Genomic DNA, 15,576 nt, shown 5'->3' on the forward strand with positions numbered 1-15,576 from the left:
GATAGGCAAATATTTGTTCAGTAAGTGATTAAGTATGATTAAATGTGATATTCCAAACTACTGACTTTGAACTAATAGAAGTAGAAAGTGGTAAATAATTTGTTTTTGAACAACAAAAACATGAATGAAATCTAGCATTCTAATCTAACTCAGACCCTATGGGTAAATCATGATGAATATCACATACATTCTGAGTACAGCTATCATTTGGATTAATACCCTTGTGTGCTTTACTGACATTTAGGGAAACAGTAGTTGTTTATGGTATTATCTTTTTAAATGCACAAATTACATAAGTAGGGGAAATCACTGAGTTTTTAAAAAATATTGTTTTAACTGTCTCTTGTCTTATTAACCACTTCGGTGATGCAAAGATTTTTAAATAATTATATAAAATAGAAAATGACATGTGCCTTTAGAGAATTCACGATCTAAGAAGACACGATGGTCATATCCTATACATGGGACAATATATTTTTCCATTCTTATGAGGTACTGACTAGTACAGTACCTTGAGCATACAAGGTACTAAAATGTTTCATAAGTTAAATTAATTCTTTCTTTTAAAACTGTCATCATTGTTCAGAGAAGGAAATATCCCACTGTGGGCTATAATTATAGGTTGATGTACACCTTGAAATATTCTTGAATCTGCACAAAAACTGGTGAAGGCTTTCCAGTAGGAGGTGAAAAAAGGAAGATTTGGCATTCGTGAAGGAAAAAAAAGTTTGCGTGGAAAATTAGAAATCCTAAAAGATGGTGGGTAAAGACCCTTAAACCAAGGTGAGAAAACTGAAGACCACAGCATTTTTTTAAATGACAGATATAAAGCAACTTTCCCAGGTGTTAAAGCTAGAATACATATTTGTTTCTTTGATTTCTGAGTCTAATCATCTCTGGAAAACATTTGCTTTTTTAACTTGACAATGTCTAAGGAATCATTATAAATGGAGAAGCAGAAATTATGTTGCTAAAGATTTAATGTCACAGCTGTGCATTGCACAAATTGCCTGGGGGCACAGGAAAGAAAGTTAAGACAGGATTATAGTAACCACTTCCTTCAGAGGGGGCTCCATGGTTTTTCTATGCAAAGTTCAACGGGTCTGTCCCTGTGATGTCATGGCCCCAGTTCATGTCTGTACCAAAGGGCTCATCAGAAGGCTATGGTTATTCGAGACATAGCTGACTTCTTACACATATTCAGCCTATGATTATGGACATAGCCACTCAAAAATGTTCTATGTCAAATCTAAGTCTATGTAACAACATTGGTCTTTTAGGCAAATATTAAATAAAACAAAATATAATCCAAGGTACTTAAATGTTATTAAACTTAATAAAATTGTATTACAAATTATGTGCAAGGTGTCATGTACAATTATTCATCCCTACTGCTTGACACATGGTAAGGATTTCTAAATGTTAAGTAAAGGAATGGACGAATCCAAATCTATTGAGGAAGAAACATGCTATGAAGCAAGTACTGGGAATTAAGGAATAACTTCTACATTGATGATTTGGAGGCAGAAATGGATGCCTTGATGATGTTTAATGTGTCTTAAATATAGAGCACTGAAGTTTCATAAAACTGCACTGATAATGCAAAATTCCATGTACACAGCTAAAGTTATATTAATATTTTCCCCTTATCTGAATAACTCAAGTATGAATACTTTAAACTAGAACTTTTAGAAGTTTGTGAAGTACCTTATTAAAAAGCACAAGAATCAACACACTAGTGGGAAAATTTAATACTTCAGTTATAATAATTATAATATTTGTAACTAATTACCACAAATTAAGAAATAAATCAAAGAAATAAGAAATAAACCAACATAATACAGAGTATTTACAGGAAAAAAAAAAATTGCATGAAATCTTACCTGGATCCATTTATCTGGAATTGCCATGGCTAATCGATAGTCAAAGCCAACCCCTCCCTGGGAAATCGGAGAACAGACAGCTGGCATTCCTGATACATCCTGCAACAAAATACATCAGCATTATCAATTCACATTGCTCAGATTCTTACTATATTTTTGACAGTAAATTCTGGGCCAATAAATAAAAACAGTAAATGGGAGCATATATTTTTGGAGTGTTTGGGCAGCAGAATTGTAAAAGTAGTTACAACCAAGACAGCATATCTCATTTCCCACTAACATTTTGTGTAATGCTTTTCAATGCAGGACAACTTCAATCTCATGAGGGGATTTTATTTTTCTTTTCCTTAGTATCACAAGATAGAGAACACAAAAGAGTAAGATGATTACTGCCAAAACATAGTTTCTTAGACTTATTTTTGTGCTAATGTATGAACATTTTGCTATTGCTTTCATCAAACACAAAAATACATGTGGCATATATCTGTTGTACTTATTCTCTTCGCATACAGTACTGGCAAGGAGTGTATTTTGTGAGGACCTAACTTCTGATGAGATAGAAAAAGACTTAGTACATTAAGTATGAAGCAATAAGATGGCTTTCAGTATAGTCAGCTACACTTGAAATGGGTCTTAAGGTTATCTGGTGGTTCCTCTTCATCTAGAAACTACAGAAACTGAAGCTCACTCGGGTGAAGGGATCTCTAAAGAGATGTTTCTCAAGAGTAGAGTCAGGACTCAGATGTCAGGACCTTCAAGAGAGTGTCTTCCTTCTCTGTCATGCCACCACTAGATTATTACTGATAATCAAATAAACACATAAGAAAAAGATGGTATAAGGATCCAGATGTAGCAAAATATATTATACCAGCAACTATGGTGAAATATAAGTCACATATTAGCAATTCTAACTCTACAACATCTTTCAAATAAATCCTTTTCCCTTGCTCCATTTCTATAGCCACTGTCTTATTTAATATTCATTACTCCTTGCTTAGAGCACTATGCTTCCAAATGGAATTCCCCATCTCCAGTTTCCCTTCATTCTAACTGCTGCCAAATTAATATATTTTTTAAAGATTTATTTATTTTAGAGAGAGAGAGCAAGAGCACAAGTGGGGGAACAGAGAGTGAAGGGGAGGAGAGAGAGAGAGAAAGAGGGGAAAGCAGACTCCCCACTGAGTGTGGAGCCCAACACCGGGCTCGATCTCATGACCCCGAGATCATGACCTGAGCCAAAATCAAGAGTTGGGCGCTTAACCAACTGAGCCACCCAGGTGCCCCCCAAATTAACATCTTATGAGACAGTGCCCTATCACTGCCCATCAATAGCTTCCAATAGCCAATAACTAAAAACTCAACTTCTTTAGCTAAAGATTCAATTCAACAATCATACTTTAAGTATTAACAATATAATTTCCTATTTGATTATTTGCCTCCTTACTTTCTGTTAGAATGTGAGATCCATGGGACAAGGGTTTTGTGGGTTTTGCTGTTCACTGATATATGCCAAGAATTCAGAGTAGTATAAGAGTACTTGGCATAAAGCAGGAACTCAATACCATTTTGTGAGTGAATGAATAAAGGTGCTGTCAGGAATTTAAAGATAAATAAGACATAATATCTGACCTTCATATAACTTCCTTATAAATAGAACCTAACTAAACATATACACACTTATTATCATGAAATGATAATGTGATGTAGTTGTTGTAATTGTTAACTGAAGTACACAGAAAACGCAACGGAGAGACCCTATAGCTTTCCACCATAATTTCTACTATTATATTTCAAGTACTAAATACATCATTCACTTTGGAATATTTACTCTTCCCTGTGCTTGTCACAAACTCTTCTATGTGCGTCACTGCCCCAAACTCTTCCTTGCATTATTATCCTTACTTTCTATGAAAGACTATCACATACTCTGAGCTCTCTGAAACTTAACTCAAATACTTCTTCATATACAACACTATCCCCAAACTCTTCACACAGAAAAGCTGGTAAAAAAAGAAATATATGACCTCTTTGGACTTCTAAAATAATTTATTGTTTTCTAATGAAAGAGAGATACATTTAAATATAATGCATAGTGGAATATATCTGTTAGAAAATGAAGTATTTGTCAATAATATCTTATTTCTACATAGTACTTCATAGTTTATAACTGAAAAAAGGGACAAAAAAGTGAAAGGATGAATGCTTAACAGAAAAAAAACTAAAAGGTTATATCTTATAATATGTCATATTTTCACTATTATAGTAGGCATTTAGTTTGGTTCCTTATAAACATTGGTTGAATATGTATTAAATACCAGGCACTCGTGTTAGGCACTGAATTATAGACAAAATAACTTCCCCAGAAGAGTTTTCATGAGACTAAGTTTTCCTAAGACTGGTGATAGGCTGGTATTAAAGATCAAGATAATTTTCTCAGGAAACCTTAAGGCACATTCTAGATTTGTTCTAAAGATAGTTTTAGGAATACTTTGATAGGAAATAGAATATGCTAAGAAAAACATTTGGACACCAATTGGTCTTGACTCCTAAATCTGAATCCTAGAAAGCTACTCCATTAATGCACATGAGATATTTGTAGCTATCTTTTGGAAGAGAAGAGTTATGACTATCCTTTTCCTTTTCCTTTTAAAATCTTAAAAGGAAAAAAAAAGTAAACACAAAGGCCACTAAAATAAATATACTTTAAATGTAAAAAAGTCAATACCTACCAACATAGCATATAAAAATAACCATGTGTTCAAAATAAAGTTGAAGTAGTTTTATTTTTTAGTATCTAAGGATATCTTACGACTATTCCAAAAGGGGGAGAAAACCTCAATCAAAAAATACTTTTAATTAATATAGCAAATAGAACTATGGGAAATGGTAGATACATTCTAGGAAAAAAAAGTCTTCAATTTTAGTAACTGTCATAAATAAATTTAAATTTCTACTATCGGACTTTATATAAATTACATTACTTATTTGTTACACCACGTTCCTTTCTTAAAAAAAAAGTTCATGAGGATCAATTTCACATTTTGAAGAGACTCCCACTAGACAGAAAAGTGATGTACTGAAATTGAAGTAGTTTTCAATTTAAGTAGAATAAATTGAAGACACATCTTGTTAAAAAAAATCTAAAACCAAGTAATATAAAGTAGGCTAAAGTCTCAAAGTTTCATTGGTAGAAACACTGATAATCAGACAAGGGCTCTCTAGATCATGAAACTATTTTACTTGAAATGAACGGAAAGATCAATGTAACAATTTTAAGTTTCATGTATTAAATAATTGCTTTTTTTCCAGTACCCACTTTTGATTTGTACTATCATTGTTTGTAGTAACTTTTCATTTATACTGTCTCTGCTTTGAATTGTCATAAATATAATTGACAAAGTTTTTTGATGTTTGACAGATAAAATAAATTCATATAAAAGACAAAATAAGTTTAAAATACACTCTGACATTAAAAGATACTTGGCACATAAAGTAATTAGCACAAGTATTAGCAAGATTTATCAGATATGACCAAATGTAGACAGGTAGATAGTGTAGAATAATACAGGTTTATCAAAATGTTATTATAATTGTGTTTTTAAAAAATCTGTGTTAGAATTTATTCTAGAAATTTAGGGTCCATTGCTCTGTTCCTAGAATATATTTAGAAGACAAAATGTCTAAAGAAAGGAACTGTTCTCTATTCAAAGATAAACAAGGAAATCATTCCATCTAGTTGAAGAGTCAGGGTTTTGAGAAAAGATGGATAGAAAAAAGTCTATGCAAATAATAAATACCACAGAAAGGAGACCGTCACTACTGCATTTCATTCCCATGAACTAAATGCCAACAATGTGCAAATACAACTGAACTCTGACTCTTTTAACGATCTTCTTGCTATTTTCATATGCCAACCACTACACTTTGTACAGAACAGTTTTAACATACTAAATTCAATTTTAATAATAATTTCTAGTAAGAGGACTCAGAAAACCAGAGGGATTTTAGAACTAAATCTAAATTAGCATAAGCATTTAACAAACTTCTTAATTTATCACATTTATCACCAAGAGGGGAATTGTCAATTATGCATATACCGAATTATATCATTACAGTGCAGCTTTGGGACAGTTAATCATGAACCTTCAGTAATCATGAATAACTAGTGAACATTTGGCAATCCAAGAGCAATAACGTAAACAAGAAAGGTAATCGCATCAGAACAAGAGAGACTTCAGAGAAGCTTGCAGGCAGCGAGCCATGCCATCTCTAATGATTAAACCAGAAAAGAAAAAATAAATAAATAAAAAAAACCAGACACACATTAATATTCAATTCTTTTCTCCGTTGAAGGTCTCATGGAGGAAGGACCTGTCCACTGATTAGGATATTTTACTTTCTAACCACTGGCATTTTCTTCTGTAACAATGAAATGATGACAAGTAATTAGTGCACACTATCTCCTAATAAGAAAACACTGCATTCTAAATAATGTGCCACCCATACAAGACAGCTGCACTATAGTCACAGCATAATTTCGCTTATGCAATTATTGACAACATGAGATTAATCATTAAAATACTGTATGCTGTGACAGAATGTTCTATACTAAAGGGGGTCAGAGGGTAGAGATCATTATGGCTTTACCTCAGCTACTGTTATAGAATCTGGATACAACGTGTGAATCAAATGATTTGCCAACATGAGATAAATCAAGGCATCTTCATCTACTTGAAGTCCAAAATATTCATGGTAATCACCCGAAAAACCTTGACCTAGAGAACAGAAAATCAATATGGATGCATTATTTTAACATGCAAGCCTTAACTTAGCACGAAGGCTCCCACCAATTAGTTTATTGAGATCAGTTTTGTTATCATAGCAAAGTGTAATACATAGCAAAGTGTAATGAGCCTCAATACCATGTAATATTATCATCAGCAAATATATGTTCTATCTTAGAAAAGCACTCCATAGCAAACATCTGGAATTCAGACAATCCTGCAATTTATTTTTTTTCAAAAGTAAACAAAGCACTCCAACTGAAAATTTTAATTTAATTTTAACATAATTTTAAAGCAAAAAAAAATGAAATGATACCAAATTCTATATTTCAATTTTTAGATACATTTTTTCTCATGTCAAGATGTTAATGTTAGCTGGTTCCTATTAGGTCCCTTTGAAGAAAAGCAAATATGAAAACCATCATAACATTGAGACATAGTGTTTATGTTATTTTAAATATGTGCTTCAATTTATGCAATACAGATTTCCTATGATGACGAAAAGATTTTAACATCCTCCAACTTACTTCTACCTTCTCTTCCCTCACATCCTAATTTTGGTTGCTTACAGAACATAGCACTTATGGAAGTTATACTACTTACTTTTGATTTCTTGAATTCTTTACTTATTTTTAATTAATTCAAATTAGTGCCCAATACATGCCTTTTCTCTCTGTTTCCCTATAACAAGTTTTTTTTTATTTTGACTCACTTTTTTTTTTTTTTCAGTTTCCTGGATCCCATCACTAAATGATATTTTCAAATATAATTATAGAAGTTTTATTCCTCAAGCTCTTTCAATTTAATACCTGAATGGCAATTCAATTATCAAATTCTTGAGTCAGATTTTGCTTCCCCAGAATTTTTTATACATTGCTGTTGGCAAGAGAAAAGTATGAGTTCAGCCACTGTTTTCATCCACACAGGTAAATTTCTTTTTCTTTCTGTCACCTGCTGAACTTCTCTTTATCACTCAATTTTATAAATTGAATACTTTGTGTCTTGATGTTAATTGCTTTATCTGATTTTTTTTCATTTCCCTAACTCCACAATTCCTTGGAAAATACCAAGCCCTCAGCAGAGAGAGGTTCTACAGGGGTATGCAGGTGTTGTGATCTAGGAGAGGCTCTTTCTTGACCTTTGCCATGCTTTCCTTGTTCATCCCTTAAGTTAGCTTCTCTCTAAACTGGAAGATATCAGTGAAACCTGTCATGTTTTATAGATACAACTTCTTTTCTAGGAACATTTCATGGGGGCAGACCATGATTAAGAGCAGTTAGCAGGATGTTTGAATATAGCTTCTTTCCTTGGCAGCTGCTTTTCAAGATTTACAGTTTGAAGTCCCTTTTTCAGATTGGTTGTTGCTGGTAAATATTTGGCCTTTAAAAAATAATAATTAATCACCATATTATCTACTGAGGAATTAGGATTCCGTGATCCTACTTCTTTGAACAATTTTTAAACTGAAGATCTCTGATCAATGTTGTTAATTACAAATTAATTTATAATTTAATTTTAACTGTGAACATCTATATTTAAAATATACATATTTTCATCAGTGTTTAATATGCAAAGGGACCTACACATTCACAAAGGTTCGCATTTATTTTTTTTTGTTATTTATTTCTCATTGCAATTGCTGTCACGTTCACATCCTATAGGTGCTCTGATAAATGGTTGGCTTAAAAACATTTTATTTCTTTGGCTAGGACTTCCAGTTGAATAAAAGTGGTGAGAGCGGACATCCATGTCTAGTTCCTGATCTTAGAGGAAAAGCTCTCAGTTTTTCACCATTTTTACTATTTGCAGATGACATGATACTATATACAGAAAACCCTAAAGATTCTACCAAAAACTATTAGAACTGATACATGGACTTAGTAAAATTGCAAGATACAAAATTAATATACAGGAATCTGTTGAGTTTCTATATACTAATGTGAATAGAAGGAGAAATTAAGAAAACAATCCCATTTACTATTGCACCAACAAGAATAAAATACCTAGGAATGAACTTGATCAAGGAGGTGAAATACCTGTACTCTGAAAACTATAAAACACTGATGGGAAAAATTAAAGATGATACAAACAAATGGAAAGCTATTCCATGCTGATGGACTGGGAGAACCAGTATTGTGAAAATGTCTATACTATCCAAAGTAATCTACAGATTCAATAAAATTCCTATCAAAATACCAACAGTAGTTTTCACAGAACTAGAACACGTAACCCTAAATTGCACAAAACCGTGAAATACCCCATATGGCCAAAGCAACCTTGAAAAAGGAAAACAAAACTGGAAGTATCACGATCTCACATTTCAAGATCTACCACAAAGCTGTAGTAATTAAAACACAATAGTACTGGCACAAAAATAGACACATAGATAAATGGAACAGAATAGAGAGCCCAGAAATAAACCCACAATTTTATGGTCAATTAATCTATGACAAAGAAGGCAAGAATATACATTGGGAAAAAGACAGTCTCTTCAACAAATGGTGCTGGGCAAACTGGACAGCAACAGGCAAAAAATGAAACTGGACCCCTTTCTTAGATCATACACAAAAATAAACTCAAAATAGATTAAAGACCTAAATGTGAGACCTGATGCCATAAAATTTCTAGAAGAAAACATAGGCAGTACTCTCTTTGACATCAGCCAGACATTTTTCTAGCTAGGTCTTTTTTGGCGAGGAAAACAAAAGCAAAATTAAACTACTGGGACTATACCAAAATAAAAGGCTTTTGCACAGTGAAGGAAATCGTTAACAAACAAAAAGGCAACCTACTGAATGGGAGAAGATATATGCAAATGATGTATCTGAGAAGTTAACATCCAAAATATATAAAGAACTTATACAACTTAACATCAAAAAAACAAATAATCTGATTAAAAATGGGCAGAGGACATGAATAAACATTATTTTGAAGAAAACATACAGACAGCCAGCAGACACATGAAAAGATGGTCAACATCACTCATCATCAAGGAAATACCAACCAAAACCACAATGAGATATCACCTCATACCTGTCAGAATGGCTAAAAGAAAAAACACAAGAAATAACAAGTGTTAGCAAGAATGTGGAGAAAAAGGAACCCTTGTACACTGTGGGCAGGAATATAAATTGGTGCAGCCACTGTGGAAAACAGTATGGAGGCCCCCTCCAAAATTAAAAATAGAACTACGATATGATCCAGTAATTCCGTTACTGGGTATTTAGCCAAAGAATACAAAAACACTAATTTAAAAGATATATGCACCCCTATGTTTATTGCAGCATTATTTATAATAACCAAGATATGGAAGCAACCCAAGTGTCCATCCAGAGATGACCAGATAAAGAAGCTGTGATTATATATACAATGGAATATTACTCAGCCATAAAAAAGAATGAAATCTTGCCATGTGCAACAACATGGGTGGGTCTAAAGAGTATAATGCTAAGTGAAATAAGTCAGTCAGAGAAAGACAAACACCATATGACTTCACTCATATGTGAAATTTAAGAAACAAATCAAATGAACAAAGAAAAAAGAGACAAACAAAAAACCAGACTCTTAAATATGCAGAATAAACTGATGGTTGCCAGAGGGGAGGTGGGTGTGGGGGTGGATGAAATAGGTGAACGGGATTAAGTATACACTTACAGTGATGAGCACTGAGTAATGTACAGAATTGTGGAATCTTTACTTTTGTATACTTGAAACTAATCTAACATTGCATGTTATATTTGAATAGAAAAAAATTTAAAAAAATAAAACATTTTTAAAGGAAAGCTACACATTAAGGATAGCATATTATTAAGTAGATATATTTCAAAGAAAAGCATTATTGTTTATTTACTTATAAAATGTAATTATATCCAACCTCTTGCCAAAAAGATCAGAAGTCACTAGAGAAAGGAAATACACAGTGAAACTAATAAAAATCAAGCCAACAATAATAGTCATTGCAACTCTTTAACAGAACTCTAAACCTGGTTTTAATATTCCAGTAAAGAAAAAAAATGAAATCATTAGTTGCATCTGTAATATATTAGGCTACCTACCCATTCCATGGTGATGATAGAGCATGGATGTAACACCATCAAAACGAAATCCATCAAAGCCATATTCTTCTAACCACCATCTTATGTTTGACAGAAGGAATCTTAAAACTTCCCAGCTAAAACGTTAGAAAAAATATACTTAAACGCATTGTTTATAGTGGTTTCTTTGATTGTTATATATTGTTTGCTAAGAGTATTAATTATAATTATAAATATCGTAGGGATCATGATGCTCAATGAAATATACAAAAACCAGAAAACTATTATTTATCACATTTGTTTGATGAAATTCATTCTAAGAGATTATTAAATTTCTTTGGTTGCAAAATCACTTAATATCTAAGAAAAACTGAGAAAAAGTATGTAAATTGGGTCCAAAGTGCAGGGACTCTCTTATTCAATGCTGTGTCCTCAGCAATCATACAATGATTACTACATAGTATTGCTTACAGCAACAGCAATGAAAAAATCTGTTACTGATCTCTAAATTTTCATTAAGATTTTTCATGCAACATAACCATAGTTACATAGCTCCTCCTTTTAGAAAATATAATTTCATTATCATTAGAAAAACTACCTCCCATGTTTGCTTAAAATATTTCCTCATTCTACAATTTCAAACATACATTTAGAATAAAAAATTTTAAAAAGAGACTTAAAGTCAACCACATGATAACCAATATTACATTTACTAGACTATTGCATTTTGTGAGGGTAAAGGAAAAGAAACCTAATTACTAAAACACACATGAGTAATAAAGTAACAAGTTTTACAAGTTAAAGAGTCGTACATCCATAAAAACAGAATGAAAACAAAGAACTGTTATAACTCAATTAAAAACGCCACACGAAACAAGCCTATTTCGGACAATTGACAAGAAGGCATCGTCAGTTAGTATTTTCTTTAGCCATACAGTTATGGTTGAGTTCTCTATCTTATTATAACTCTGGTTTTAAGACTTTAATACCTCATTTAGTTTAATGACAAAGCAGTTATAGTGAACACAAATCTTTAACCCAGTTAAAATTTATGTATTTTTTTTTAAACCTTCCATATATTCAAGAACAATCTGATATAAGTGGATATTAAGCCATCACAATCAACTTCAGAAGAGTAAATCCAAACTTTGGGGAAAGATGAGTTGTTAGTAATTAACTGCTTTAAATAAGTTACTTTTTGAGTTTTGCAAACTTACTGAAATTAAAAAAAAAAAAATGAAAAAACAGAAATACAAGCAATCCAGTAGTTCTGAAAAGGTAGTGAGGAGGTTTTAGATTCTAGTTCCAAGCCATGATGAAGGTAGAATTTGCTAATGTTTCTATGAATGCATATTCATTTGGGGGTTAAGGAAAAAAAACCTGTTTAACAAAAAGAAATTAATAAAAACAAAGAGGTATTCCACAACCAAACATAATCAAAATTACTCTATTTTGTATAGGACTTTCTAATATCGATACATTTTTCGAGGTTTCATTTAAATTAAAAAGCTCATTTTTTTTTTTAAAGATTTTATTTATTTATTTATTTGAGAGAGAGAAAGAGCACAAGAGGGGGGAGCGGGAGAGGGAGAAGCAGACTCCCTGCTGAGCAGGGAGCCTGATGCGGGACTCGATCCCGGGACTCCAGGATCATGACCTGAGCCGAAGGCAGTCGCTTAACCAACTGAGCCACCCAGGCGCCCCAAAAGCTCATTTTTTTTAGAGCCATTTTGGTTCACAGCAAAATAGAACAGAAGCATGTCTATACTTTTTTAACAAAGTCGCTATAGGAGTACTCCAGAAAGAAGACATGAAGAAACTTCCCTATCAATAATCCTTTGTAAACAATATTTTGAAAAGGACATACTTTTCTCATTTGGCTATTCAACTGGTAATGTACATTTTACTTCTGAAAGGTAAATGGAAAGATATTTTTAGTCAAAAATACCCCAGAGTAGGAACAAAACCTATTTAAATACTATATATGTTGGGTTGATATATGAAGATATGAGTATGTAAGAGATTACAAAAGGTCTCTGGGCCTAATGTGCCGTGCACCACTGTTTTGTTTACCTTGCAGAGTACTTCCAATTCTCACTTTGAATGCCTACAGATAGAACATGGACCTCCTAAACTCTTCGCAGTCCCTGCCACTGCACATTTTCTAATACCAGCCTTATACTCCTTTATACCACCAGCTTGGGCTTGTGGAGAGTTGCTATCAACTTCTAATACAAATATTACGGACTGAATGTTTCCTAGGCAGACTACACACAGGTTTAAATGTAAGAACTGTGTCCTAATTTCTACAAAGATAAAAGAAAAAAAAAGAGCCAATGATAGTGCAATCCAATAAAAACAAAAAAGGGGGATGATGTGAATTTAATAACTGAAAAGAAAGCATTGCACAATATCATTTAGTTGATGATTATGGGCAGCATTATTAATGGCCTAGTCATTCCTATTACTACAATATTTAATCTGTTCTCTTCTTGACCAAAAAAGGTATAACACATTAAAAGAAAAAGACATATTTAGCTGTGACTATATGAGTAGACAGATTCCTGGCATGGATAAACAGAAAAGGAATTTCCTGTGATAATCTGAAAAGAAACAACAATGACAATGGAGCATCTAAATTAAAAAAATCTAATGGGTTAAGAAAATAATAAATTCTATATGTTAGAGTTTGAAATGCTCTTAACTTGAAACAATGTTTAAACAACATCAACAATCCTGGGGGGGACAAAATCACCACAAGATTAAACTGACAGGAATAAATCAAACTTGTAGAGCTTTCAAAATAATTTATTTTATAATGTTTTATAAATCATGGATGAAGCATAAACTAGATGTGTTATCTGTAGAGACAGAAAAGAGATATACAAAATTTTATAGGAGACCAAACTATCTAGAACAAAAACAGTAAAGAAATAAAATATAGAAAGTTACATTTTTCATAACAAAATCTCAGGAAATACATTCAAGGAAAAAAAAATCAGACCTAAAATTTTAAAGTTGGCAGCAGCAAATGAAAAGCAAAAGTTAAAAATATTCATTCTCTGGTTATATACATTTCCTAAAACTTGGCTATTAAGAGGAGTTAAGTAACAACAACAATAACAACAATTAGACTTGTAAGAGTAATTTTTTTTAAAGATTTTATTTATTTATTTGACAGAGACACAGCAAGAGAGGGAACACAAGCAGAGGGGGGAGTGGGAGAGGGAGAAGCAGGCTTCTTGCAGAGCAGGGAGCCCGATGCGGGGCTCGATCCCAGGACCCTGGGACCACGACCCGAACTGAAGGCAGACGCTTAACAACTATTATAGGGGCACCTGGATGGCTCAGTCGTTAAGCGTCTGTCAAATAAAATCTTTAAAAAAAAAAAAAGTAATATTTTATAAATAATTAGCTTTTATTAAGAAAAAATGATCTATTTGTGCAGGAAATAGGGGGAAAATAGACTCATAAATATGTTCTCAATATCTCTGTGATCCCAATTTTGTGTCTCTTATCATCTTACATGATAAATCTAGATGGACTAATTCACTCTTGGTAAACTCAGCATCCTGATTAAACTAACTTTAGAACACAGATTGTATAAAATCAGAACTTTAGAGTTCTAACAAGACAGAGAACCAGGAAGACTGAGATCTGAGTCTATAAAATGACCAGACCCTCCAGGGACACGAACCAGAACCCAAAGCTGAAAAATAGTAGGTCATAGAGTGTTTATATTGTCATTGGAATGAAGATGTAGCTCCCCGCCCCCTTTTCTTCTTACACTAGGTAAACATCCAACTGAATATAGACAGTTTATTTAAGTATTATATAAATATTATTTACCCCAGATCACTGAACTTAAATTATAAGAGGAAAGCTATGCCAGGGGTCCACCAGAACCTCCAGGTTCAGTGATTCACTAATAGGACAGACAGGATTCAACATATAGTTGTGATCATGGGTATGATTTATTATAGCAAAAGGATAAAAAGCAAAATAAACAAAAGAAAAAGCACATGGATGGAGCAAAGTTCAGGAGTCTAGACACAAGCTTCCAAGAGTCCTCTCCTGACGGAGTCGCACTTAATCCTTCCAACGACAAACTGTCACGACACCTGTGAAATGTCTACCAGGGAAACTCATTAGAAACGCAGTTCCTAGTGATTTCATTGGAGGCTGGGGACTGGGTGTCCTCTGCCTTGACACATATCAAAACCTAGATTCCCAGAAGGAAACTGGGTGTTCAGTGTAAGATATATGGCCTGTATGAAGTGTTTAGGTGCAGTGAGAAACTGTTTTCAGTCCCGGGAATGGTGAGAACCCTCTCTATACCCAAGTCCCCAACGGCTAGGTAGGGGCCAATCTTGCAAGCAGGCATTTCTAAGAATAGCGGTCATAATTGTGCTGTACTAACTCTTTCTGCAGGAAGCACAGCCCAACATTTATTATACAATTATCAAATACTTAACTATAGGTTATTGGAAAAAACTACTTCTTTGTGTGTGTGTGTGTGTTAGGTATATTTATTTATTTAATTTGTATTGTTATGTTAGTCACCATACATTACATCATTAGTTTTTGATGTAGTGTTCCATGATTCATTGTTTGTGCATAACACCCAGTGCTCCATGCAGAACGTGCCCTCTTTAATACCCATCACCAGGCTAACCCATCCTCCCACCCCCCTCCCCTCTAGAACCCTCAGTTTGTTTTTCAGAGTCCATCGTCTCTCATGGTTCATCTCCCCCTCCGATTTCCCCCCCTTCATTCTTACCCTCCTGCTATCTTCTTCTTTTTTTTTTTCTTAACATATAATGCATTATTTGTTTCAGAGGTACAGGTCTGTGATTCAACAGTCTTACACAATTC

At 33.3% G+C, this 15,576-nt stretch overlaps 1 protein-coding gene across 2 annotated transcripts in view; it reads right to left on the reverse strand.

The window, feature by feature from the left end:
• GBE1 (1,4-alpha-glucan branching enzyme 1) overlaps positions 1-15,576 on the reverse strand; it is a 275,317-nt gene that overhangs the window by 78,912 nt on the left and 180,829 nt on the right. For both annotated transcript variants that reach the window (XM_032406324.1, XM_032406325.1), the window contains exons 8-10: positions 10,723-10,838; positions 6,531-6,658; positions 1,884-1,982 (exon numbers count right to left, since the gene is read on the reverse strand). In XM_032406324.1, coding sequence (XP_032262215.1) covers positions 1,884-1,982; positions 6,531-6,658; positions 10,723-10,838 — 343 coding nt within the window. The remainder of the gene's footprint in view (positions 1-1,883; positions 1,983-6,530; positions 6,659-10,722; positions 10,839-15,576) is intronic.

Source organism: Phoca vitulina, unplaced genomic scaffold, assembly GCF_004348235.1.
Source record: "Phoca vitulina isolate PV1807 unplaced genomic scaffold, GSC_HSeal_1.0 scaffold8, whole genome shotgun sequence".
NCBI lineage: Eukaryota > Metazoa > Chordata > Mammalia > Carnivora > Phocidae > Phoca > Phoca vitulina.